The sequence below is a fragment of the Oncorhynchus keta genome, unplaced genomic scaffold (genome assembly GCF_023373465.1).
Source record: "Oncorhynchus keta strain PuntledgeMale-10-30-2019 unplaced genomic scaffold, Oket_V2 Un_contig_998_pilon_pilon, whole genome shotgun sequence".
Taxonomy (NCBI): domain Eukaryota; kingdom Metazoa; phylum Chordata; class Actinopteri; order Salmoniformes; family Salmonidae; genus Oncorhynchus; species Oncorhynchus keta.
This window is the reverse complement of record NW_026290746.1, coordinates 45,412-72,613: the sequence shown is the minus strand read 5'-3', so window position 1 is coordinate 72,613 and position 27,202 is coordinate 45,412. Positions and strand designations below refer to the sequence as shown.

The 27,202-nt window shown below is 39.7% G+C and overlaps 1 protein-coding gene across 27 annotated transcripts in view; it reads left to right on the top strand.

The window, feature by feature from the left end:
• The window catches only part of LOC118370541 (zinc finger protein 883-like), a 159,065-nt gene that overhangs the window by 86,458 nt on the left and 45,405 nt on the right, over window positions 1–27,202 (top strand). For 8 of the 27 annotated variants that reach the window (XM_052513277.1, XM_052513275.1, XM_052513278.1 and 5 more), the window contains exons 4-5: window positions 16,114–16,148; window positions 22,461–22,709. The exons of 10 other annotated variants lie outside the window; for them this stretch is intronic. In XM_052513277.1, coding sequence (XP_052369237.1) covers window positions 16,114–16,148; window positions 22,461–22,709 — 284 coding nt within the window. 9 more of the 27 variants (XM_052513253.1, XM_052513256.1, XM_052513272.1 and 6 more) reach the window with 9 other exon arrangements.

Here is a 27,202-nt window from a genome sequence, read left to right as displayed (position 1 = left end):
ATACTTTTAAAAATGTATTGGTTGAAAGAACAGACGACTCTCGGTCAACCAGGATTTATTTTAGTCGGGGACGGCCCTAATAGCTTAATTCCCTTTTGTATTGAACTGCCTACTGATATGAAGTCATATGTACAGTACCAGTCAAAAGTCTGGACACAACTACTCATTCAAGGGTTTCTTTAGTTTGACTATTTTCCACATTGTAGAATACTAGTGAATACATCAAAACTATGAAATAACACATATGGAGTCGTGTAGTAACCAAAAAAGTGTTAAACAAATCTTTATATATTTGAGATTTGAGATTCTTTAAAATACCCCCCCCCCTTTGACTTGATGACAGCTTTGCACACCAGCTTCATGAGGAATGCTTTAACAAATGTCTTGAAGGAGCTCCCATGTATGCTGAGCACTTGTTGGCTGCTTTACCTTCACTCTGCAGTCCAACTCATCCTAAACCATCTCAATTGGGTTGAGGTCGGGTGAATGTTGAGGCGAGGTCATCTGGAGCAGCACCTCATCACTCTCCTTGGTCAAATAACCCTTACACAGCCTGGAGGTGTGTTTTGGGTCATTGTCCTGTTGAAAAACAAATGATAGTCTCACTAAGCGCAAACTAGATGGAATGACGTATCGCTGCAGAATGCTGGTTAAGTGTGCCATGAATTCTACAAAAATCACAGACCGTGTCACCAGCAAAGCACCATCACACCTCATTCTCCATGCTTCATGGTGGGAACCACACATGCAGAGATCATCCGTTCATCTACTCTTCTCAAATTAGGACTCCTCAGACCAAAGGACAGATTTCCACCAGTCTAATGTCCATTGCTCGTGTTTCTTGGCCCAAGCAAGTCTCTTCTTATTATTATTGTCCTTTAGTAGTGGTTTCATTGCAGCAATTCGACCATGAAGGCCTGATTCACGCAGTTTCCTCTGAACAGTTTATGTTGATGTGTCTGTTACTTGAACTCTGTGAAGCATTTATTTGGGCTGCAATCTGAGGTGCAGTTAACTCTAACTTATTCTCTGCAGCAGAGGTAACTCTGGGTCTTCCTTTCCTGTGGCGGTCCTCATGAGAGCCCAGTTTCATCATAGTGAGTGATGGTTTTTGCAACTGCACTTGAAGAAACTTTCAAAGTTCTTGAAATGTTACACATTGACTGACCTTCATGCCTTAAAGTAATGATGGACTGTTGTTTCTCTGTTTTATTTGAGCTGCAAGAGAATGGTCACACATTCAGCTAGGAAGCTGGAGGTAATTTAGACGGTCTCCACAAGAGAGCAGCAGTTTATGTGCAAAATTTCAGACTGATAACTTCAAGAATGAGCAAGCTACATGACATTTAGTATGAAGTCAACCAGGTGTCCTTCACGATTGGCCCAAAACAATCAAATTTATTTATAAAGCCCTTCTTTTATCAGCTGATGTCACAAAGTGACAGAAACCCAGCCTAAATCTCCAAACAGCAAGCAATGCAGGTGTAGAAGCACTGTGGCTAGGAAAAACTCCCTGGACAGACTGGAACCAAGGAAGAGTCCTCTAACAGGAGACGCGACAGGAATTGTGATCCATTGTCTCCATAAACAGAAGTGAAATATTTAAGATAAGGGCCAAGTTAGCAGCCAACACTGATCTAATGTCATAAGTGAACACACCACAAACCACAAACAACGTCAAAAACAAACAAACAAAAAAAGGTCCACACTATTTATAATTACAGTATTTAGACCCTCTACATAATATTGTGCTGCTGGTCCCAAGTCTCTTTCTGCTGTAAAGCACTTACCATCCTCTACTTATAGGCTGGCTGGGTATTCACACCTCTAGATGGCTGGGTGGGGTGTGTTGTGGAGCCAGAGAGAGCAGCAGTCACTCTAAGTGGGGGATGGAGGACTTGAATGTGGTCTCTTTGAAGTCAGTCTTTACCACACAAAAAAAGAATCAGTAAGAATTCAAGTTTAGAGCTTATTTTATTGAACCTTTATTTTAGCATGACATCAAATATACAAGAACACATCTATAAACATATATTATATAGAGTGAAGAACACTGGTGAAGTGTGGACCAATTATTTGATTCTTTTTTATATGAAACTTTATTTAACGAGGCAAGTCAGGACAAATTCTTATTTACAATGACGCCTACCCCGGCCAAACCCAGACGCTGGGCCAATTGTGCCCTGTCCTATGGGACTCCCAATCACAGCCGGCTGTGATGCAGCCCAGATTCAAACCAGGTACTGCAGTGTGTTAGACCACTGCGCCAGTCGGGAGCCCAATGTGTATTGGATGTTGACTTTGACATGTTGTGGCTTTTGGATTTACAATATAAAGACTCGTATTTCACTTACCAGTCTCAGGTAACGTTAGCGTCTATTTTCCTGATAGATTTCTGCTAGAATATCATCCACAATCTGTATACCTGGATTTTTATTTAGCTTTTCCAGTATTAGTAGCCATATTGTAAGTTCAAAATTTGCAAAACGCTTCGTTTTCATAACTCACAGATATGTGTAACGCGCTTTGACATGTCCAAATGGAACTAGCCTCCTGGCGTGCTAGGTTAGCTGAAATATTGCGTGACGGACAAAGGGTTTCCACCTGCTCTCGTAAAGCACAGCTTATTGGCTATCTAGCTAGCTTGGTTTCAAAACGATAGGTGGTAATTTGACGAAGACACAGTCAATCGAGTGAACACCAACCGTGTCATCGGCTTGCAATGATGCCGTATGGCCATGATGCCATCCTGGCTAAAACTGGTTTCCCAGTGGATTGACTGAATGCAGACTGATCTAACAAAGGCTGGTCACTTTCTCGAGTGTCTGAGGAATAAGCACAGATGTAATTTGACTGGTTGAAACAACGTTTTAGCGTTTGATTTTCACAGATTTTCTTTCTTTGCAAGTTGAATGAGTGGAAATACAAAATCGATCGTACATGCTACATGGACCTTTTTTAGGATATGAAAAATGATTTTATCTAACCAAACAACACTACGTGTTATCTCTGGGACCCTTTGGATGACAAATCAGAGCAAGATTTAGGAGTGTAAGTCAATATTTTAACTTCAGATGTGAATGTTTCAAACCTGTCGGGGTGGAAATAGTGTTCTGTTGTTCTGCACTCTCCTCAAACAATAGAATGACATTTTGTCGCTGTAATAGTTACTGTAAATTGGACAATGCAGTTGGATTAACAACAATTTAAGCTTTCTGCCCATATAAGACACTTATATGTACCTACACCCCCTGTCTTAGGTCAGTTAGGATCACCACTTTATATTAAGAATGTGAAATGTCAGAATAATAATAGAGAGAATGATTTATTTCAGCTTTTATTTCTTTCATCACATTCCCAGTGGGTGAGAAGTTTACATACACTCAATTAGTATTTGGTAGCATTGCCTTTAAATTGTTTAACTTGGGTCAAACATTTCGGGTAGCCTTCCACAAGCTTCCCACAATATGTTGGGTAAATTTTGGCCCATTGCTCCTGACAGAGCTGGTGTAACTGAGTCAGGCTTGTAGGCCTCCTTGCTCGCACACACACTTTTCAGTTCTGCCCAAAAATGTTCTATAGGTTTGAGGTCAGGGCTTTGTGATGGCCGCTCCAATACCTTGACTTTGTTGTCCTTAAGCCATTTTGCCACAACTTTGGAAGTATGCTTGGGGTCATTGTCCATTTGGAAGACCCCTTTGCGAACAAGCTTTTACTTCCTGACAATGATGTCTTGAGATGTTGCTTCAGTATATCCACATAATTTTCCTCCCTCATGATGCCATCTATTTTGTGAAGTGCACCAGCCCCTCTTGCAGCAAAGCACCCCCACAACATGATGCTGCCACCCCTGTTCCTCACGGTTGGGATGGTGTTCTTCAGCTTGCAAACCCCCCCCCCCCTTTTTCCTGCAAACATAACGATGGTCATTATGGCCAAACAGTTCCATTTTTGTTTCATCAGACCAGAGGACATTTCTCCAAAAAGTACAATCTTTGTCCCCATGTGCAGTTGCAAACCGTAGTCTGGCTTTTTTTATGGTGGTTTTGGAGCAGTGGCTTCTTCCTTGCTGAGCGGCCTTTCAGGTTATGTCGATATAGGACTCTTTCTACTGTGAATATAGATACTTTTGTACCTGTTTCCTCCAGCATCTTCACAAGGTCCTTTGCTGTTGTTCTGGGATTGATTTGCACTTTTCGCACCAAAGTACATTCATCTCTAGGAGACCGAACGCATCTCCTTCCTGTGCGGTATGACGGTTGCGTGGTCCCATGCTGTTTATACCTGCGTACTATTGTTTGTACAGATGAACGTTGTACAAACGCCCAGGCGTTTGGAAATTTCTTCCAAGGATGAACCAGACTTGTAGAGGTCTACAATTTGTTTTGTGAGGTCTTGGCTGATTTCTTTTGATTTTCCCATGATGTCAAGCAAAGAGGCAGAGAGTTTCAAGGTAGGCCTTAAAATACATCCACAGGTACACCTCCAAATGACTCAAATGATGTAAATTAGAAGCTTCTAAAGAAGCTTCTAAAGCCATGACATCATTTTCGGGAATTTTCCAGGCTGTTTAAAGGTACAGTCAACTTTGTGTATGTAAACTTCTGACCCACTAATTGTGATACAGAAAATTATAAGTGAAATAATCTGTCTGAAAACAATTGTTGGAAAAAGTACTTGTGTCATGTACAAAGTAGATGTCCTAACCGACTTGCCAAAACTATAGTTTGTTAACAATACATTTGTGTGAGTGGTTGAAAAATGAGTGGTTGAAAAATGAGTTTTAATGACTCCAACCTAAGTGTATGTAAACTTCTGACTTCAACTGTATGTCACCCGGTACAGCCAGAAGAGGTCTGGCCACCCCTTTGAGCCTGGTTCCTCTCTGTTTCTTCCAAGGTTCCTATTTTCTAGGGGAGTTCTCGTGGCCACTGTGCTTCTACATCTGCATTGCTTGCTCTTTGAGGAATTTGGGTGGGTTTCTGTAGAACACTTTGTTACAACTGATGTAAAAAGGGCTTCATAATATACATTTGATTGACATGAATATCACACCAACTGACTGGTTCTTCTGGTGTTGTTCACACAGGAGACCACGTTGAGACATTCTCTACATCCAGAGAGCAACATCAGGAAGATCACAGAGCTAGGAGGTCTCACCACTGCCCACATTGTGAGGAGATTTTCCCACTTCCATCAAAACTAAAAATACACCTAAAAATACACACAGGAGAAAAGCCTTACTCCTGCTCTGACTGTGGGGTGAGTTTCTCTCGACTGGGCACCTTAAAACAACATGAACGTATACACACAGGAGAGAAGCCTTACTCCTGCTCTGACTGTGTAAAATGCTTCACAACATCAACTGAGCTAAAAGTTCATCAGAGAACACATACAGGAGAGAAGCCTTACTCCTGCTCTGACTGTGGGGCGAGGTTCTCTCAACTAGGCAACTTAAAACAACATGAACGTATACACACAGGAGAGAAGCCTTACTCCTGCCCTGACTGTTTAAAATGCTTCACAACAATAACTGAGTTAATAGTTCACCAAAGAACACACACAGGAGAGAAGCCTTACTCCTGCTCTGTCTGTGGGGCGAGTTTCTCTCGACTGGGCACCTTAAAACAACATGAACGTATACACACAGGAGAGAAGCCTTACTTCTGCTCTGACTGTGGAAAGAGTTTCTCTCAACTGGGCCACTTAAAAAGACATGAACGTATACATACAGAAGTGAAACCTTACTCCTGCTCTGACTGTGTAAAATGTTTCAAAACATCAACTGAGCTAAAAGTTCATCATGGAACACACACAGGAGAGAAGCCTTACTCCTGCTCTGACTGTGTAAAATGCTTTACAACATCAACTGAGCTAAAAGTTCACCAAAGAACACACACAGGAGAGAAGCCTTACTTCTGCTCTGACTGTGGGGCAAGGTTCTCTCGACTGGGCACCTTAAAACAACATGAACATACACACACAGGAGTGAAGCCTTACTCCTGTTCTGACTGTGGAAAGAGTTTCTCTCGACTGGGTAACTTAAAACAACATGAACGTATGCACACAGGAGAGAAGCCTTACTCCTGCTCTGACTGTGGGGTGAGTTTCTCTCATCCGGGCACCTTAAAACAACATGAACGTATACACACAGGAGAGAAGCCTTACTCCTGCTCTGACTGTGTAAAATGCTTCAAAACATCAACTGACCTAAAAGTTCACCAGAGAACACACACAGGAGAGAAGCCTTACTCCTGCTCTGACTGTGGAAAGAGTTTCTCTCACCTGGGCAACTTAAAACAACATGAACGTATACACAAAGGAGAGAAGCCTTACTCCTGACTCTGGGGCAAGTTTCTCTCGTCCGGACACCTAAAATGATCTGAACGTATACACACACTGGAGAGAAGCCTTACTCCTGCTCTGACTGTGGGGCGAGTTTCTCTCGACTGGGCACTTTAAAACAACATGGACGTATACACACGGGATAGAAGCCTTACTCCTGCTCTGACTGGAAAGAGTTTCTCTCAACTGGGTCATTTCAAAAGACACCAAGGTATACATGAAGGAGAGAAGCCTCATCAGTTCTCTCAGACCAGCTAAGATTAGACACTCCACTTAATTGTCATGTCATTAAATAATTGGCAACGTTGAATTGGATCAAATGAAGAAAGCGTAGAATGCTCTATTGTAATCCTATACAGTTGAAGTCAGAAGTTAACATACTTAGGTTGGAGTCATTAAAACTCGTTTTTCAACCACTCCACAAATTTCTTGTTAACAAACTATAGTTTTGGCAAGTCGGTTAGGACATCTACTTTGTACAGGACACAAGTAATTTTTCCAGCAATTGTTTACAGACAGATTATATCACTTATAATTCACTGTATTACAATTCCAGTGGGTCAGAAGTTTACATACACAAAGTTGACTGCCTTTAAATAGCTTGAAAATTTTGAAAATGATTTAATGGCTTTAGAAGCTTCTGATAGGCTAATTTACATCATTTTAATCAATTGGAGGTGTACCTGTTGATGTATTCCAAGGCATACCTTCAAACTCAGTGCCTCTTTGATGACATCATGGGAAAATCAAAAGAAATCAGCCAAGACCCCAGAAAAACTATTGTAGACCTCCACAAGTCTGGTTCATCCTTGGGAGCAATTTCCAAACGCCTGAAGGTACCAGGTTAATTTGTACAAAAAATAGTATGCAAGTATAAACACCATGGGACCACGCAGCCATCTGTCACCTAGAGATGAACATACAGCAAAGGACCTTGTGAAGATTCTGGAGGAAACGGGTACAAAAGTATCTTTGTCCACAGTCAAATGAGTCCTATATCGGCATAACCTGAAAGGTTGCTCAGCAAGGAAGAAGCCACTGCTCCAAAACGTCCATAAAAAAACCTGACTATGGTTTGCAACTGCACATGGGGACAAAGATTGTACTTTTTTGAGAAATTTCCTCTGTTCTGATAAAACAAAAATATAACTGTTTGGCAATAATGACTATCATTATGTTTGGAGGAAAAAGGGTGAGGCTTGCAAGCCGAAGAACACCATCCCAACCGTGAAGCACGGGGGTGGCAGCATCATGTTGTGGGGGTGCATGGCTACTGGAGGAAATGGTGCACTTCACAAAATAGAAAATGATGTGGATATATTGAAGCAACATCTCAAGACATCAGTCAGGAAGTTAAAGCTTGGTCGCAAATGGGTCTTCCAAATGGACAATGACCCCAAGCATACTTCCAAAGTTGTGGCAACATGGCTTAAGGACAACAAAGTCAAGGTATTGGAGTGGCCATCACAAAGCCCTGACCTCAATCCTATAGAACATTTTTGGGCAGAACTGAAAAAGATTGCGTGAGCAAGGAGGCCTACAAACCTGACTCAGTTACACCAGCTCTGTCAGGTGGAACGGGCCAAGATTCACCCAACTTATTGTGGGAAGCTTATGGAAGGCTACCTGAAATGTTTGACCCAAGTGAAACAATTTAAAGAGATGCTACCAAATACTAATTGAGTATATGCAAACTTCTGACCCACTGGGAATGTGATGAAAGAAATAAAAACTGAAATAAATAATTCTCTCTACTATTATTCTGACATGTCACATTCTTAAAATAAAGTGGTGATCCTAACTGACCTAAAACAGGACATTTTTACTTGGATTAAATGTCAGGAATAGTCAAACTGAGTTTAAATGTATTTGGCTAAGGTGTGTGTAAACTTCTGACTTCAACTGTAGTTTCTTATTATGAGAGAACTTTACAGAGGAAAGGGAGCGTTATAGAATGTTAGCCTTTCTTTACTTTACGGACCAGTTTGTACCTTGTCAGTTTTGATGTGTTTTGTTAGTTTCTAATGTAAAGATATTGAGATTACCTTAGGGTTGAATATCCTCTGTGATATGTCTGGAGTTGGAGTTTGATTGTTGACTGGGTTGTACTACTTCCCTCTGCAGTTTTCTGTGGGAAAGAGCTGGTAGAAACAACATACTCTTTTTACATACTCTGTTCACAATACATTAACAACACCTGCTCTTTTCATGACATAGGTGACCAGGTAAATCCAGGTGAAAAACTATGATCCAAAATAGTGTCGTTTTTGTGTATTTATTATGGATCCCCATTAGCTTTCAGTAGAAAACAAGAGACTGCCGTTGCAGTGGGCTAAGGAATGAAAACACTGGACACTGGAGAAATTTAAAAACATTGCCTGGTCTGATGAATCCCGGTTCCTGCTGTTTCATGATGATGGGAGGACTATGGGGCTTAGGGTGTGTTTTCAGGGCTCACATTGGGCCCCTTGATAAAAGTTGAACAATGTTTGAATGCCACAGGATATCTAAACATCATTACCAATCTGGTGCCTCCCTTCACGGCAGTTGTGTATCCATCTGCAAATAGATTTGCAGGATTATGCCCCATGCCACAAGGCTTGTCCAGGAATGGTTCCAAGAACATGACAATGAATTCAGTTTACTGCAGTGGCCTGACGAGTCATCAGATCTCAATCCAATTGTTCATCTGTGGGAGGAGATGGAAGGAGCTATTCGGAGTAGAGATCCACTCCCAGCCACATTGACACAATTGTGGGAAGCATTGGAGTCAACATGGGCCAGCATCCCTGTGAACACTCTCAACACCTTGGACAGTCTATGCCCCGACGACTTGAGGCTGTTCTGAGGACAAAGGGGGGTGCAACTCAATATTTGGAAGGTGTTCCTAATGTTTTGTGCACTCGGTGTATATCAGATAAAGATGATGGGGTGATCTGTTTTTAAGCATTAGTTTGGGTGAATTATTTTATATTACTAAACAATTGTGTTTAATGATAAACAGGCTATGAATCGAATACTTGTGTTTATTAATTTGTCTTTTAATACTAGATTCATTATTTTAGTCATTGATGATGAATGTATTTGAATAACTGTATTGAAGTTAATTGATCTGGCCTAGCGGTTAAGAGTGTTTGGCCAATAACTGAAAGGTTGCTGGTTTGAATCCCGAGCCAACTAGGTGACAAATCTGTCATTGTGCCCTTGAGCAAGCCAATTAACTCTTATTTCTCCTGTAAGTCGCTCTGGATACAAACATCTGCTAAATGACAAGAATGTAATGAAAAATAATGTTTGTACATGAATTCGTGCTGGGCAACCTTTTTTTCTCATGTGTATAATTAAATGAATTAAACTGTTTTTAGTGAAATACTGTATATACAATACACAACATTGCCGCTTTGTTTACCCTGGATAGATGGACAGGACCATAGTAGGCTGGAGCAGCTAAGTTAGAGTTAATGTTAGTTAGCATGCAAGTATCCAGGCAGAGTTACTTATGTTAGCCTAGAGAAAATATAGTTTGCGACATTAACGGAAACTGAACATTAATATAACAACCATGTAAAATTACTAACTTTTTCAAAAATGTTGATGCTTACAATTATCCTTGTGTCGTTGTGTTACTGTCTAGAGGAACACATGTCGGGTGAATGACATGCTCTTTCTGCTACTCCCAGTTTTGAGACATGACTGTTATAAATTGTAATTCATTCCGTTGTGAAATTGTAAACTAATGATTTGAAATTACAGGTAATCTTCAGTCATTCTGTCTATATCAGAACATATTTTTTAAATCAATATATTTTATTATATTGTGTATATAATTTCGGAGAGGGCACCTATTAAATATGTTATCTGGAGTTTTGTTATATATTGAGGTTCATCGTCTTGAGCAGAAGATTCCATGAGTAGTTGGAGCACTAAACCCTGTAGTAGATGGAAAGAAGGAAGAAAGTCAATCAGTTTTACTGTTGTTTGAAGAACAACTGCCTACTTCTGCCTACTTCCGAGGTAAAGTTGGTTTTATAGTCACACATTCTGACATTCAACTGACATTAGCAAAAAAGCCATAAATAATTATAAAAATCTGTAACTAATTCAATGATTGTCACAGAGATATAAAAATAGATATGGTTTATTCTATAAATGTCTAGCATATTTTTACAACCTTTCTTTTGAATACAAATTCCAGTTTTGATTTGATAGAAATATATCAAATCTATGAGATGCCATTCTTGTAATGTTTGATATTACAACATTTATATTGCTTGAATACTTAACGATGATTAGCACCTCAGTTAAGTGTGCTTCTGTCAGGGTTCTGGTCAAATGCATGTCCTTTAAAGTCAATTTAGCAATTGAACAAAAATCCAATTCATTTTGAAAATGTTCCTAATTGCAAAAACATGTAACAGAATTTGGGTATTCCAGAACTGTTGTTTACATGTAAATCAACATAACCCTGTTTTATGTTTTTAATACTGCAGATAGAACGCTCTGTGTGCCAGAGATGGTTTCATTTAGCTTGTCTGGGGATGACAATGAAGGACTTCAACAAAGCCAAAATAGAACATTATTGTAAGGGGCCCATTGTTCTGTTAAATTAGAGACGTATAAATAAATGACTGTTGTTCCTTGTAACTACTTTCAAATGTGGAACTGTTGCACTAAAAATGCAAACATTGATTTGACATACAATGTAAGATTGTAAACATTGTACAACTTTATGTACACATTGTCTAACATCATATAGAACAAATTGCACTTGAAATTAACATTTATTTTAAAGTTATTTTAAATGCATATTCTCACTTTTTTTCTGAGACAATCACTGAATTAGTTATTGATTTCTTCATCTTTAAATGCAATATTTGAGATGTTATGTATTTCTATCAAATCAAAACGGGAATTTCTACTCAAAGCAACGGTTGTAAAAGTCTACTAGACAATTATAGAATAAATCATACGGTGACAAACTGTGAATTAGTTATTGATTTATACAGTTTTAAATGATATTTGATAGATTTTATAGAATAAACCATATCTATTTTTGTTTCTGTGACAATCAATTCATTTGTTATTGATTTTTGAAATTGCAATGACTTTTGGCGAATGAATGTCTGAATATGAAACCAACTTCACCTCGGTCTGGCTACTCGTGATTTTTTTAAATATATATTTTTTACCTTTATCTCAATGACTGCCTACTAAGGAACGGTGGGTTAACTACATTTTTCAGGGACAGAACGACAGATTAATGCTGTGTAAACTCGGGGATTCGTTTCAGCAACTTTCCAGCTACATAGCCCAACGCTCTAACCACTAGGCTACCTGTGATGCTAGGATATATATCATATGCAGTGTGAGCTATTGTGAATAAGCAACTGCAGTTGTGAAATTGATAAAAGAATGGCCATGTTTCAAGTGTGTGCCGACGGAATTAGGTATTAGGTATATATTAGGTTTTATTAGGATCCCCATTAGCCGCTGCAAAAGTATCAGAATTGTTCACTTCTCAAACCGGGCTTAGTCTGCTTCCCAAGCGTTCTCTGAAGTCTCGCGTTGTTACGTCTCTGTGTTTGGTGGGGAAACAGGAAGTTCCGCGCAGGCGCACATCATTCTTCAGAATAAAGGATACGTCAGAATTGTGCAGTCGAGACGACAACTTCTGTGTCCGTTTCAAATATATTACTACTGGTATGTAATATCACGTTATAATATCGAAAGAACATTTCATAACATGCTGGGTAACAAATACGTCAAGGTATTATCAGGTCTGATAAAGGTTTTATGTGCTATTTTTTTTTATGTCAAACCGCGTGAGTTAACGTGATCACCTTTTTCAAGTCACATAGTTAGATACTTTGGTAGTCTGAGTGGATGTATATAATTTCGTCAAGGTAATTTCATAAACGATCAATCTATTTGAGATTTCTGGGTTCGTTTTACATGTCGTTTTTGGTTTTGTGTAAAATTCGGGAGATGGTAAAATGGCGGATCCCTCTCGGTCTGCATCAACGTACTTCAGTTCAGGCAGTGAGGGTGCAGCAGAGAGACAATTTTACGTTTCCACTTCTGTTTTGGAGCTAAATGTAATGATTATCAATCAGTTTTCTACATGTGTACTAATCATGAGACATTCAGCTGTTTCTGAATATCTATAAATGTTACTATGGTGTGAACGGAAATACTATTGTTTTTTGATTGAAATAATACAGTGAAGACAAGGTTATTCAGGAAAATAGTACATAGTGCTGCCTGAAACATACTGCAACCTTGTACTAAATGTTTTTTGAGTAATTTGTGCATTTATGTGAATTCAGGAAATCTACTATAGATTAAGTGTATTTAGAGTTGTGTTGCCTAATTTAAAGTGTATGCTTTGTATAATGTGAATTAATTAATGTTTTGTTGCCAATGCTTAGCTACCAGATCTATTGAAATCAGTGCTTGACTTGTACCAGCACCTCAAATTTCTACTGTTTGAGCTCATGCTCCTCTTATAGAAAATTAGCTCAACAGTATTGTGGAGCTCCTTTACCTAAATATAAACCATCTTTTTAGAGAATAAAGAAAGTCTTGACAGTTCTGGCACTAACTTTTGTGTCCGTTTCTCTTTATTAATACTGGCCAACTCGGATTAAGTCTGAGGCCGGTAACATCAACAGTGAGGACAAACCCAGTCTTCCTCTCTCCTTCCACACTGAGTTCAAACCTACAGTCACTGGGTCCTGATTGTGACAGTGGAGCCCAGTTTGCACTGCAGGATCCAGAGATGGCATCAGTGAAGCTGGAAGACTGCAGTCAAACACTGGAGCTGAATGTCAACATTAAAGATGAAGAAGAGGAGGAGGAGATTGGGACAAATGTTTCTCATGGTAAGAGCAGGTTCTATCTAACTAAGTTTGTTATTCGTTCCAACTTCCCACTGTGCATGAAAAGTTGCTGTAGAACTGTTATATTTATTTATTTTATTTCACCTTTATTTAACCAGGTAGGCCAGTTGAGAACAAGTTCTCATTTACAACTGCGACCTGGCCAAGATAAAGCAAAGCAGTGCGACAAAAACAACACAGAGTTACACATGGGATAAACAAACTAAAAATCTATATGTAGTAAGATTAGTGAGGTAAGACAATAAAAGCCACAGTTGCAAATTAATTACAATTTAGCATTAACACTGGAGTGATAGATGTGCAGATGATGATGTGCAAGTAGAGATACTGAGGTGCAAAAATAAATAACAATATGCGGATGGGGTAGTTAGGTGGGCTATGTACAGATGCAATGATGATCGGTAAGCTGCTCTGACAGCTGATGCTTAAGTTAGTGAGGGAGATATGACTCCAGCTTCAGTCATTTTTGCAATTCGTTCCAGTCATTGACAGCAGAGAACTGGAAGGAGAGGAGTTGGCTTTGGGTATGACCAGTGAAATATGCCTGCTGGACCACGTGTTACTGGTGGGTGTTGCTATGGTGACCAGTGAGCTGAGATAAGGCAGTTCTTTACCTAGCAAAACTTATAGATGACCTGGAGCCAATGGGTTTGGTGACGAATATGAAGCGAGGGCCAGCCAACGAGAGCATACAGGTCGCAGTGGTGGGTAGTATATGGGGCTTTGGTGACAAAACGGATGGCATTGTGGTAGACTACATCCAATTTGCTGAGTACTGTTCGAGGCTATTTTGTAAATGACATCGCCGAAGTCAAGGATTGGTAGGATAGTCAGTTTTACGAGGGTATGTTTGGAAGCACGAGTGAAGGAGGCTTTGTTGTGAAATAGAAAGCCGATTCTAGATTTATTTTTGGATTGGAGATGCTTAATGTGAGTCTGGAAGGAGAGTTTACAGTCTAACCAGACACCTAGGTATTTGTAGTTGTCCACATTTTCTAAGTCAGAACCGTCCAGGGTAGTGATGCTAGTCGGGCGGGCGGGTACGGGCAGTGATCGGTTGATGAGCATGCATTTAGCTTTACTAGCATTTAAGAGCAGTTGGGGGCCACGGAAGGAGTGTTGTATGGCATTGAAGCTCATCTGGAGGTTTAACACAGTGTCCAAAGAAGGGCCGGAGGTATACAGAATGGTGTCGTCTGCGTCGAGGTAGATCAGAGAATCACCAGCAGCAAGAGCGAGATCATTGATATATACAGAGAGTGGAACCCCCAGAGACCGCCAAATGTCCGGACAACAGGCCCTCCGATTTGATAGACTTAACTCTGTCTGAGATGTAGTTGGTGAACCAAGCGAGGCAGTCATTAGAGAAACCAAGGCTGTTGAGTCTGCCAATAAGAATGAGGTGATTGACATAGTCGAAAGCCTTGGCCGGGTCAATGAAGACGGCTGCACAGTACTGTCTTTTATCGATGGCAGTTGTGATATTGTTTAGGACCTTGAGCGTGGCTGAGGTGCACCCGTGACCAGCTCGGAAACCAGATTGCATAGCAGAGAAGGTACGGTGGGATTCGAAATGGTCGGTGATCTGTTTAACTTTGCTTTTGAATACTTTAGAAAGGCAGGGCAGGATTTCATGATGAACTGTTTTAATGAGAAGGTACATGTTATTTCATGCTACTGAGACTTGGTGGTTTGACACCAGTATTGCCAGCATTTGTTTTTTTCACTGGGCTGTCTGGAGTGATCAGAGTGTAGACTAAAGAAGTGAAGTAGACAAACTGCCAGTGTTTTAAAGTTCTATGAAGGGAGTCTGTGCAGTTTCCAACCCTTGTGATAGTGAGTGGAGGATGATATAGCGCATACTTTTCTTGTCTGATGAGATACTTTTAGAATAGTTTTATTCCCTTTTTGTATTGCACAGCCTACTGATATGAATACGTACAGTACCAGCCTACTGATATGAATACGTACAGTACCAGTCTACTGATATGAATACGTACAGTACCAGCCTACTGATATGAATACGTACAGTACCAGTCTACTGATATGAATACGTACAGTACCAGCCTACTGATATGAATACGTACAGGAATTGTCCGTAGAACTCCATGAAAGGAAAAGTTCACGGGGAGGTAAAATGGCGGCCCCCACTCGGTCTGTGTCAACAGACTTCAGTGCAGGCAGTGTGGATGCAGCAGGGAGACAATTTTACGGTTGCTCTACTGTTTTGAAGCTAAAGGTATTGATTATCGGTTTACTACATGTGAAATAATATTGACACATTCAGTTTGTCTTTATCTATAAACATTACTATGGTGTGAACAGGAAATACAATTGTTTTTTGAAGTAAAACAGTGAATACAAGGTTATCAATGAAAATATCACATATTGATGCCTAAAACAAACTGTAACCTTGTACTAAATGGTTTGAGTCATTTATGCATTTATCTACTACAGGTTAAGTTTTGGCTCAAAAGTATTGTGGAGCTCCTGCACCGAAATATAAACAGTACCAGCACCCAAAATGTTTATCGACAACTTTTTCAGTCCAAGTCAAGCAATGAATTAGATAATTGAACAAAATACATATATTTAATAAAGATTAAAGACCTTGCCAAAACTGTCAAGAAAATAACTTGTCTGTTTCTCTTATACTATTTTCAGACTCAGGTATGAGGTCGGTAACATCAACAGTGAGGACAAACCCAGCCTGCCTCTCTCCTTCCACACTGAGTAGAAACCTACAGTCACTGGGTCCTGATTGTGACAGTGGAGCCCAGTTTACACTACAGGATCCAGAGATGGCATCAGTGAAGCTGGAAGACTGCAGTCAAACACTGGAGCTGAATGTCAACATTAAAGATGAAGAAGAGGAGGAGAAGATTGGGACATCTGTTAGTCATGGTAAGAGCTGGTTCTGTCTAATTTTGTTGTTCGTTACAACTTCTCCGCTGTGCATGAAAAGTTGCAGTATAACTGTTTCAATGAGAACGTATATATTATTTCATGTTACTGACACTTGCATGATTTGACACCAGTATTGCCAGCATTTGTTTCTTTCACTGGGTGATCTGGAGTGATCAGAGAGTAGACTGAAGAAGTGTAGTAAAACTGACAGTGTTTTTAAATTCTATGAAATTAGTCTGTGTAGTTTCTAACCCTTTTGTGATAGTGAGTGGAGGATGATATGGCTCATAATTTTCATGACTTATGAGAGTTTTAGATTTGCTTTATTCCCCTTTTGTATTGCGCAGCCTACTAATATTGATTACGTACAGGTAGCCTAGTGGTTAGAGAGATGGGCCAGTAATCGAAAGGTTGCTGGATCGAATCCCTGAGCTGACAAGGTAAAAGTAAACCTTGCAAAATAAGAAACGTCCTCTTACTGTCAACTGTGTTTATTTTCAGCAAACTTCATGTGTAAATATTTGTATGTAAAATAACAAGATTCAACAGCAGACATAAACTGAACAAGTTCCATGGACATGTGACTAACAGAATAGAATGTGTCCCTGAACAAAGGGGGGGTCAAAATCAAAAGTAACAGTCAGTATCTGGTGTGGCCACCAGCTGCATTAAGTACCGCAGTGCATCTCCTCCTCATGGACTGCACCAGATTTGCCAGTTCTTGCTGTGAGATGTTACCCCACTCTTCCACCAAGGCACCTGCAAGATCCTGGACATTTCCTGGGGGAATGGTCCTATCGCTCACCCTCCGATCCAACAGGTCCCAGACGTGCTCAATGGGATTGAGATCCGGGCTCTTCACTGGCCATGGCAAAACACTGACATTCCTGTCTAGCAGGTGTGATGTTCGGATGTATCGATCCTGTTCAGGTGTTGTGGTCTATTCCAAAGGCCAAAATCAACATCCTCATGAATTCTATGTAAAGGAGATGTGTGCCGGAGGAGGCAGCGGCAGCTACCAATTTCTCCAGTGCTTAATGTGTAAATTAGGATTTGCTGGAACCAAAAGTGAGTCCGAGCAGTTGACCTGCTGGTCTCCGAGGTACCAGAACACATTAAATAAAATACCTTTATAATAAAGCATTGCATGCATTATCATGGCTTTAGTGTACTGGCATATTATAATTGTTTTATTTAATTTAACTAGGCAAGTCAGTTCAGAAGCAATTCTTATTTACAGTGACTGCCTACCTGTCTGTACCAAACCCATGGAGATTCTTGGGAATATGGTCACCATAATTTGCAAATTAATTAATTAAAAATCCTACAATGTGATTTTCTGGATTTTTTTCTTCTCATTTTGTCTGTCATAGTTGAAGTGTACCTATGATGAAAATTACAGGCCTCATCTTTTTAAGTAGGAGAACTTGCACAATTGGTGGCTGACTAAATACTTTCCCCCCCCACTGTATAAGAATTCAGCCAAATCGTTGTCCAAAAATACAGATTTCCGATTGTTATGAAAACCTGAAATCGGCCATTCCGATTAATCGGTAGACCTCTACTTCAGATCCCACTCGAAGCTATTGACAAAATCCAACTTGAATGTGTACACCGCATCGGACAGAGAGGCCAAAGGTATGAACGCCTAATCGTTGCCAAATTTGCTTCATTTAAAGATACAATAATGGTTAAAAGCCTGGGTAAAAGACTTGCCCAAAAATTGTCATGAATGATCAGTTTCCGAAGGAAATTGCAGAACGGCGTAAAGTTCTGTATCCAATTTTCAAAGAAAATAGATTAAAAGGGAAACGAGTAGCTCTCGTTGTTGATAAACTATATATTGATAACCATTTGTTCAGAGACACAAAGACGACTCCGTGGTTATTTAAATAATTACAAAGTTCTCATAGATGAGGAAAATAATGAAACACAATTCTAGCCCGGTTATGGATTGTAACAATACAATAAAAAAAAGCTTTTGTATATATCTTCACCTGTAACTAATTGGAACACACAAGCACTAATTCAACATGGTGAAGATACAAACCAAGTAAACAGGAGGCATAGTATGTGTGGATGGTGTGGGTGGTGTGGATGGTGTGGGTGGTGTGGGTGGTGTGGATGGTGTGGGTGTGTTTATTATATTGTTTTGTTTGGTTCTGGGATATGCAACCATTCCATTACTCACTCAACTTTCCCAATGTATTGCTGTGAGCCGGGGTATGAGAGGGCTGTCAATGTTCAGATGATGGATATACTTTTATAATGAATTATACTTCTTATTTATTTATTGTCCTATCATGGTGGAACAGTTTTAAAATAACTTATACATTTGATTTATTTATTGTCTTATCATGGGGAACTACATTTTTTAAATAAATTATATCTAATTCTTTATTTATAATCCTAATTTAATGGTACGGTCCACAACCCTATACCCTAGACACCCACCTGAATGACCCAGATACTAAGGACAAGTCCCTAACTGTTTTATGGGCCTGCTGTAAGAGGTCTGTATGCAGCCAAAATGCGGTCAGAGACCAAGAGCAGCACTGCCCCCTCAAGATTCTGAGCCTGCCGGTCAGGTTTGGTCCTGCAAAGCCAAAGGCCCCTAAAGGGAGAGAATGCTACACAAGGAAATTCTCAAAGCTGCTAATGAGAACCTTGACGACCTTGTACCTAGCCGGTGGGGATTCCGGTGGGGTGCCCCCACCCAGGCAGTGGCAGTGCTGGCAACACTAGCTGCAGTAACCCATGGGGAGGGGGTCACACTCTGACATTCAGAGAGGGGGTATATTGTGACCCTGGTGGCGCAAAATCAAAGTCTGACTGCATGGAGATGCTTGGGAATATGGTCAATACGGGTGACCATATTGTGGGTGTTTCAGGGAAAAGGTGTACATTTGACCTCCATCATCTAGGATGTGACAATGGTTCATAAAATCTCTCAATTTCTGCCCATTTTTTATTTGTGTGGTCTTGCAGGCCTTCTCATACAGCTGCAACTGTAAGTGCATTTGTAAATCAATACCTTTCTTGAGTTGGGCTCTGGGATGGTGTAACTGTTGAGAATGTGAGTTTATGGTTGTGTGGGGGGAAAGGGTTGAGTGGGTGTATGTGTGTATCCCACAAATGTTGCGAAGGAGTAAAAGATGTTAGGGACGATAAAGGATGACCCAGAGCTATATATAATACAAACCGGGGTGAGGGCGATGGAAAGGCATTTGGCAGTTGATCTACTTCAACTCGGTAAATGGAACTGTGAGCTCTTTTCGAAGGATGGATCCCAATCTGTTCAGGGCTATGGGATACGGGGGGGTCAGGGGTGGTCTGCCGGGCATTGGGATGACAACCCAACTCGGGATGAGGACTTTTAGCAGGTGGAATAGTAGGGACCAATTGGAGGTTTACCTAGTAGCAATGCAAATATCATGGTACAGCTATATAGACACTCAATCATCATGTAATGGTACGTTTATAAACATATATTTTGATAAATAGAATTGAAAGTTGTCTCATTATGGTAAGTGGTGAAATAAGTATAGCCAGTTACAGTTGTAATGGCCTAGCAGGTAATATATTTCTCCCATGGGGCAAAGAAATTCAAAAGGGATGATGGTTTTAATTAACAGTAATTTTGATCCAAATGTACAGATTATCAAGGTAGATGGATTATTTTAAATATGTTATTGGACAATAAACAGATATGTCTTATTAACCTATACGGTCTGAATAATGATGATCCAAGCTTCTTTGAAAATATATATAAGAATTTATCAACTCTACAAGCAACACTAGACTCTATTATTATGGTGGGAGATTTTAATAGTCTTAAATACCTCTACGGACCGGAAAGGAAATCGCACTACAAACTATCACCCTCAGGCACTTAAGGAATTAGTGGATATATGGAGACTTAAATACCCTGACCTAGTGAGATATACATGGCGGAGGCTTAATCAAGCTAGTCGTCTTGACTACTTTCTTATGCCATTCTCTCTGGCACCAAAAGTTTAAAAAGTGTTGATAGGGGACAGAATGCGGTCGGATCATCACATTATTGGCATATATATACAGTGCCTTGCGAAGGTATTCGGCCCCCTTGAACTTTGCGACCTTTTGCCACATTTCAGGCTTCAAACATAAAGATATAAAACTGTATTTTTTTTGTGAAGAATCAACAACAGGTGGGACACAATCATGAAGTGGAATGACATTTATTGGATTTTTTTTAACAAATCAAAAACGGAAAAATTGGGCGTGCAAAATTATTCAGCCCCTTTACTTTCAGTGCAGCAAACTCTCTCCAGAAGTTCAGTGAGGATCTCTGAATGATCCAATGTTGACCTAAATGACTAATGGTGATAAATACAATCCACCTGTGTGTAATCAAGTCTCTGTATAAATGTATAAATAGAATATTTCAGTTTTGGGAAATCTCTTTATAAAATGGGTTAAAGTTATGTATAGTAACCCTAGGTGTAAAATAGTAAATAATGGCTACATCTCATAGTTTTAAACTATTTAGAGGAATAAAACAAGGTTGTACACTGTCGGCATATCTATTTATTATTGCCATCGAAATGTTAGCTGTTAAGATTAGATCAAACAATAATATTTAGGGATTACAAAATCCGTGGCTTAAAAACTAAGGTGTCATTGTAGTATGCTGATGATTTATGTTTTCTTTTAAAACCACAATTAGAGTCTCTCCACGGCCTCATAGAGGATCTAGATACTTTTGCTATTCTCTCTGGATTCAAACCACAATTAGTCTCTCCACGGCCTCATAGAGGATCTAGATACTTTTGCTCTTCTCTCTGGATTCAAACCACAATTAGTCTCTCCACGGCCTCATAGAGGATCTAGATACTTTTGCTATTCTCTCTGGATTCAAACCACAATTAGAGTCTCTCCACGGCCTCATAGAGGATCTAGATACTTTTGCTCTTCTCTCTGGATTCAAACCACATGATGATAAGTGTACTATATTACGTATTGGATCACTAAAAAATGCTAATTTAGTTTACCAATAAGTAGTTTACCAATAAAATGGTCTGACGGAGATGTGGACATACTCGGTATACACATTTGGTTAGCAAGCGGCGATGATCCAGATGAAAAGGTTCAGAGTTTGCTGGTAGGAATCCGGAGGATATGGAGAGAAAAATAGGTCCGGTTTGCTCTGGTTTGAAACGCGTTGTAAGAACTGGCGAGAGCTGTCCGAGCTAAAGGTATGCTGCTGACCGCTAGCAGTGGTTAGCTGACTGATAGCTGGTAGCTAGTTAGCTAGTTAGCTTCAGTTGAGGGATTCCAGTTCTGAGGTAAATAGAAATACTTTAGGAATAAAAACAGATCCACACCACATTGGGTGAGGCTTGTTGAAGGAGAGTATTTGAAGTTGAGGTTTAGGAAAAATATTAAAAAGAATGCGAAGAAAAATATATACATGGGACAAGACAAAGATGACTGACTGCTACGCCATCTTGGAACTGAGTAGATGTACATAATTTTCTCAAGGTAATTTAATAATCAAATCAATTTATTTGAGATTTCTGAGTTCGTTTTACATGCTATTGGTTTTGTGTAAAATTCACGAGCTGGGAAAATGTCGGCGCCCACTCTGTCTGTGTCAAAGAGAGGCAATTTCATGGTCGCACTACTGTTTTGAAGCTGAATGTAATGATGATCAGTCCTACATGTGTACTAATATTCAGACACATTCAGTTTCTATCTCTGTCTATAAATGTTAATATTGGTTTTTGATATAAATAATACAGTGAAGACAGGGTTATTCAGGAAAATAGTACATGGTGCTGCCTAAAACATACTGCAACCTTGTACTGAATGGTTTTTGAGTTGTTTATTATTAATTATTACTTTATGTAAATCCAAGAAATCTACTATAGGTTAAGTTTAGTTACGTTGTGTAGCGTGTACTTTGTCTAATTTGAATTAATTTTTGTTTTTTTTGTCAATGCTTACCTACCTGATCTATTGAAATGAGATGGACTGGAGCTCACTGGAGCTGAGTACCAGGAGCTGAGTACCAGCACCTCAATGTTCTACTGCTTGAGCTCATGTTCCTCTTATAGAATATTAGCTCTACAGTATTGTGGAGCTCCTGCATCTAAATATAAACAGTACCCCGCCACCTAAAATGAGTATCAAACTATTTCAGTCCAAGTCGAGCACTGAATTAGATAATTGCACAAGAAAAAATAGAATATATTTTAATAGAGAGTAAAGAGAGTGCCGGAACTGTCAAGACAATAACTTTTTGTCTGTTTCTCATTGTTACTACAGGACGACTAGAATTAAGTCTGAGGCCGGTAACGTCAACAGTGACGACAAACTCAGCCTGCCTCTCTCCTTCCACACTGAGTCCAAACCTACAGTCACTGGGTCCTGATTGTGACAGTGGAGCCCAGTTTGCACTGCAGGATCCAGAGATGGCATCAGTGAAGCTGGAAGACTGCAGTCAAACACAGGAGCTGAATGTAAACATTAAAGATGAAGAAGTGGAGGAGAAGATTGGGAAACCTGTTTCTCATGGTAAGAGCAGGTTCTATCTTAACTATGTTGTTCATTCCAACTTCCCACTGTGTATGAAAAGTTGCAGTAGAACTGTTTCATGATGAACTGTTTCAATGAGAAGGTAATGTTTCTTCATGCTACTCCTACTTGCATGGTTTGACACCAGTATTGTCAGCATTTGTTTTATTCACTGGGATATCTGGAGTGCTCAAAGAGTAGTACACCTAAGTGGTGAAGTAGACAATCTGCCAGTGTTTTAAAGTTCTATGAAATTAGTCTTTTAAAAAAAAGGCTAGGCAAGTCAGTTAAGAACAAATTATTAGTTACATTGACGGCCTACCCCCGGCCAAACCCGGACAACGCTGGGCCAATTGTGCGCCACCCTATAGGACTCCCAATCATGGCCGGATGTGATACAGCCTGGTCACTAACCCTTTGATAGTGAGTGGAGGATGATATGGCTTTTACCCAGTTTTAGAATAGTTCTGTTCCCCTTTCTATTGTGCAGTCTACTGATATGAATATGTATGTCTCCCGGTACAGCCAGAAGAGTACTGGCCACCCATTTGAGCCTGGTTCGTGGCCACTTTGTTTCTACATCTGCGTTGCTTGCTCTTTGGGGATTGAGGCTGGGTTTCTGTAAAGCACTTTGTGACAACTTCTGATGTAATAAGGGCTACATAAAATACATGTGATTGACATGTATATCACATCAACTGACTGGTTCTTCTGATGTTGTTCACACAGGAGACAATGTTGAGACATTCTCTACATCTAGAGAGCAAAAGCAGGAAGATCACAGAGCTAAGAGGTCTCACCCCTGCCCACATTGTGAGGAGATTTTCCCATTTCTATCAAAGCTGAAAGTACACCTAAAAATACACACAGGAGAGAATCGGTATTCCTATACTGACGGTGGGAAGAATTTCACAACATCCAAGGCTCTGACAGTTCATCAGAGAGTGCACACAGGAGAGAAGCTGTTCTCCTGCTCTGACTGTGTAAAGTGCTTCACAACATCAACTAGGCTAAAAGTTCATCAAAGAACACACACAGGAGAGAAGCCTTACATCTGCTCTGACTGTAAGGCGAGTTTCTCTCTACTGCGCAACTTAAAACGACATGAACGTATACACACAGGAGAGAAGCTTTACTCCTGCTCTGACTGTAAGGCGAGTTTCTCTCTACTGTGCAACTTAAAACGACATGAACGTATACACACAGGAGAGAAGCCTTACTCCTGCTCTGACTGTGGAAAGAGTTTCTCTCTACTGGGCCACTTAAAAAGACACCAACATATACATACCGGAGAGAAGCCTTACTCCTGCTCTGACTGTGGAAAACGTTTCTCTCGACTGGGCCACTTAAAAACACATAAACATATACATACAGGAGAGAAGCCTTACTCCTGCTCTGACTGTGTAAAATGCTTCACAACATCAACTGAGCTAAAAGTTCATAAAAGAACACACACAGGAGAGAAGCCTTATTCCTGCTCTGATTGTATAAAATGCTTCACAACATCAACTAGGCTAAAAGTTCATCAGAGAACACACACAGGAGAGAAGCCTTACATCTGCTCTGACTGTGCGGCAAGTTTCTCTGTACTGTGCCACTTAAAACGACATGAAAGTATACACACAGGAGAGAAGCCTTACTCCTGCTCTGACTGTGCGGCGAGTTTCTCTCTACTGTGCAACTTAAAACGACATCAACGTTTACACACAGGAGAAAAGCCTTATCACTGCACTGACTGTGAGAAGAGATTCTACAGATTGGGCCATTTAAAAAGACACCAATGTATACATAAAGGAGAGAAGTTTTCTCAGACCAGCTAAGATTAGACACTCCACTTAATTCTCATGTCATTAAATAATTGGCAACGTTGAATTGAATCAAATGAAGAAAGCGTAGAACACTCAATTGTTATCCTGTTGTTTCTCACTGTGAGAGAACAATGCAGAGGGAATGGAGCATTATAGAATGTTAGCCTGTCTTTACTTTACTGATCAGTGTACACCTTGACAGTTTTGGTGAGTGTTGTTAGCATCTACTGTAAAGATATTGAGATGACCTTGGATTTGCCCTTAAGGTTGAATATCCTTTGTGAGGCTTCTCACAGTGGAGTCTGATGGGTAACGGAGTGGTACTGCTTCACTCTGCAGTTTTCTGTGGGATTGAGCTAGTAGACACAACATGCACTGAGTGTACAAACCATTAACGACACCTGTTCTTTCCTTGACATAGACTGACCAGCTGAACCCAGGTGAAAGCTATGATCCTTAATGATCTAGTTGTTGTGTATTTATTATAGATCCTCATTAGCTTTCAACAAAAAACAAACTGCGGTTGCAGTGGGCTAAGGAATGAAAACACTGGACACTGAAATTGGAAACATACTGCCTGGTCTGATGAATCCCAGTTCCTGCTGTTTCATACTGATGGGAGGAAATGGTGGAAAAAGTACCTAACTGTCATACTTGAGTAAAAGTAATGATACCTTAATAGAAAATGACTCAAGTGAAAGTGAGTCACCCATTAAAATACTACTTGAGTAAAAGTATTTGGTTGTAAAGATACTTAAGTATCAAAAGTATGAATAATTTCAAATTGCTTCAATTAAGCAAACCAGACAGCACATTTGTCTTTAAAAAAAATGTTTAGTACGGATAGCCAGGGAGCAGACTCCAACACTCAGACATCATTTACAAACGAAGCATTTGTGTTTAGTGAGTCTTCCTGATCAGAGGCAGTGGGGAGGACCAGGGATGTTCTCTTGATAAGTGTGTGAACTGGACCATTTCCTGTCCTGCTAATCATAAAACATGTAAGGGGTATTTTGGATGTCAGGGAAAATGAATGGAGTAAGAAGTACATTATTTTCTTTCGGAATGTAGTGAAAAAGTTGTAAACGATATAAATAGTAAAGTACAGATACGCCCCAAAAACTGCTAAATTAGTTATTTAAAGAATTTTTTCTGAAAAAAGGGGTCAAATTAAAAACAAACAAAATATATAAATAGTAAAGTACAGATACAACTAAAGTAGGTCTTTAAATCATTTTTACTTAAGTACTTTACACCACTGCATGCATCCATGCCGTGTGTCAGCATTGCAGGCTGGTGGTGTGATGGTTGGGGTGTGTTTTCAGGCCACACATTGGGCCTCTTGATAAAAGATGAGCAATGTTTGAATGCCACAGGATATCTAAAGAATATCAGGTGCCTCCCTTCATGTCAGCAGTGTATCCATCTGCAAATAGATTTCTTCAGCAGGATTATGCCACAAGGCTTGTCCAGGAATGGTTCCAAGAACATGACAGAGAATTCAGTTTACTGTGGGAGGAGATGGAACGAGCTATTCAGAGTAGACACCTTGGACAGTCTATGCACCGATGAATTGAGGATGTTCTGAGGACAAAGGGGGGTGCAACTCAATATTAGGAAGGTGTTCCTGATGTTTTGTACACAGTGTATATCAGATAAAGATGGGGTGGTCAGTTTTTAGCATTGGTATGGGTGTATTATTTTATTACTAAACTTTTGTTTAATGATTAACAGATTTATGAATATACTGCTTGTTTATTAAATTGTCTTTAATACTTGATTCATTATTGTAGTCATTGATGATGAATCTATTTGAATAACTGTATTGAAGTTAATTGATCTGGCGGCAGGTAGCCTAGCGGTTAAGAGTGTTGGGCCAGTAACTGAAAGGTTGCTTGTTTGAATCCCGAGCCGACTAGGTGTAAAAATCTGTCATTGTGCCCTTGAGCAAGGCAATTAACTCTTATTTCTCCTGTAAGTCTCTCTGGATAAGAACATCTGCTAAATGACAAGAATGCAATGAAAAATAATGTTTGTACAATACATTTTTTTCTCTCTTGTGTATAATTAAATGAAATAAACTGTTTGAAGTGACATACTGTATAAACACAACATGACCACTTTGTTTACCCTGGTCAGAGGGACAGGACCATAGTAAACTAGACTATGTAACTGCTGCTGTTAGTAGCCTACAGTTTCCATGTAATACAGCATGTCAGATCACTAATGATTAGGTGTATAGGCTGCTACATTTCTGCTTATGTCTTTTGGGAGTGATATGTTATCAGGCTAAGTAACTACTATGTACATTATTTACCCATTTCAATCTTATACCAACCAACCCTATGCTTGGTGTGACTGTTATGGTCAGAACAGACCATCTGATATGCCCCTAAATATTGTAATATGCAACCTGGAATTAAAATGTAAGAGGTCCAGTGCTTCTACAGTGAATCAGATCTTGTGCTGTTTGAGAGAGATGTTGTTAGACTGCATTGTATCGTTGTTTCCTCTTCTTGGTGCACTGGTGGGCAACAATATCATTTCAATTCACAGAGACAATGAATATTTCAAATACTTATTTTCCACCATAATTTGTAAATAAATTAATTAAAATCTACAATGTGATTTTCTGGATTTTTTTCTCATTTTGTCTGTCATAGTTGAAGTGTACCTGTGATGAAA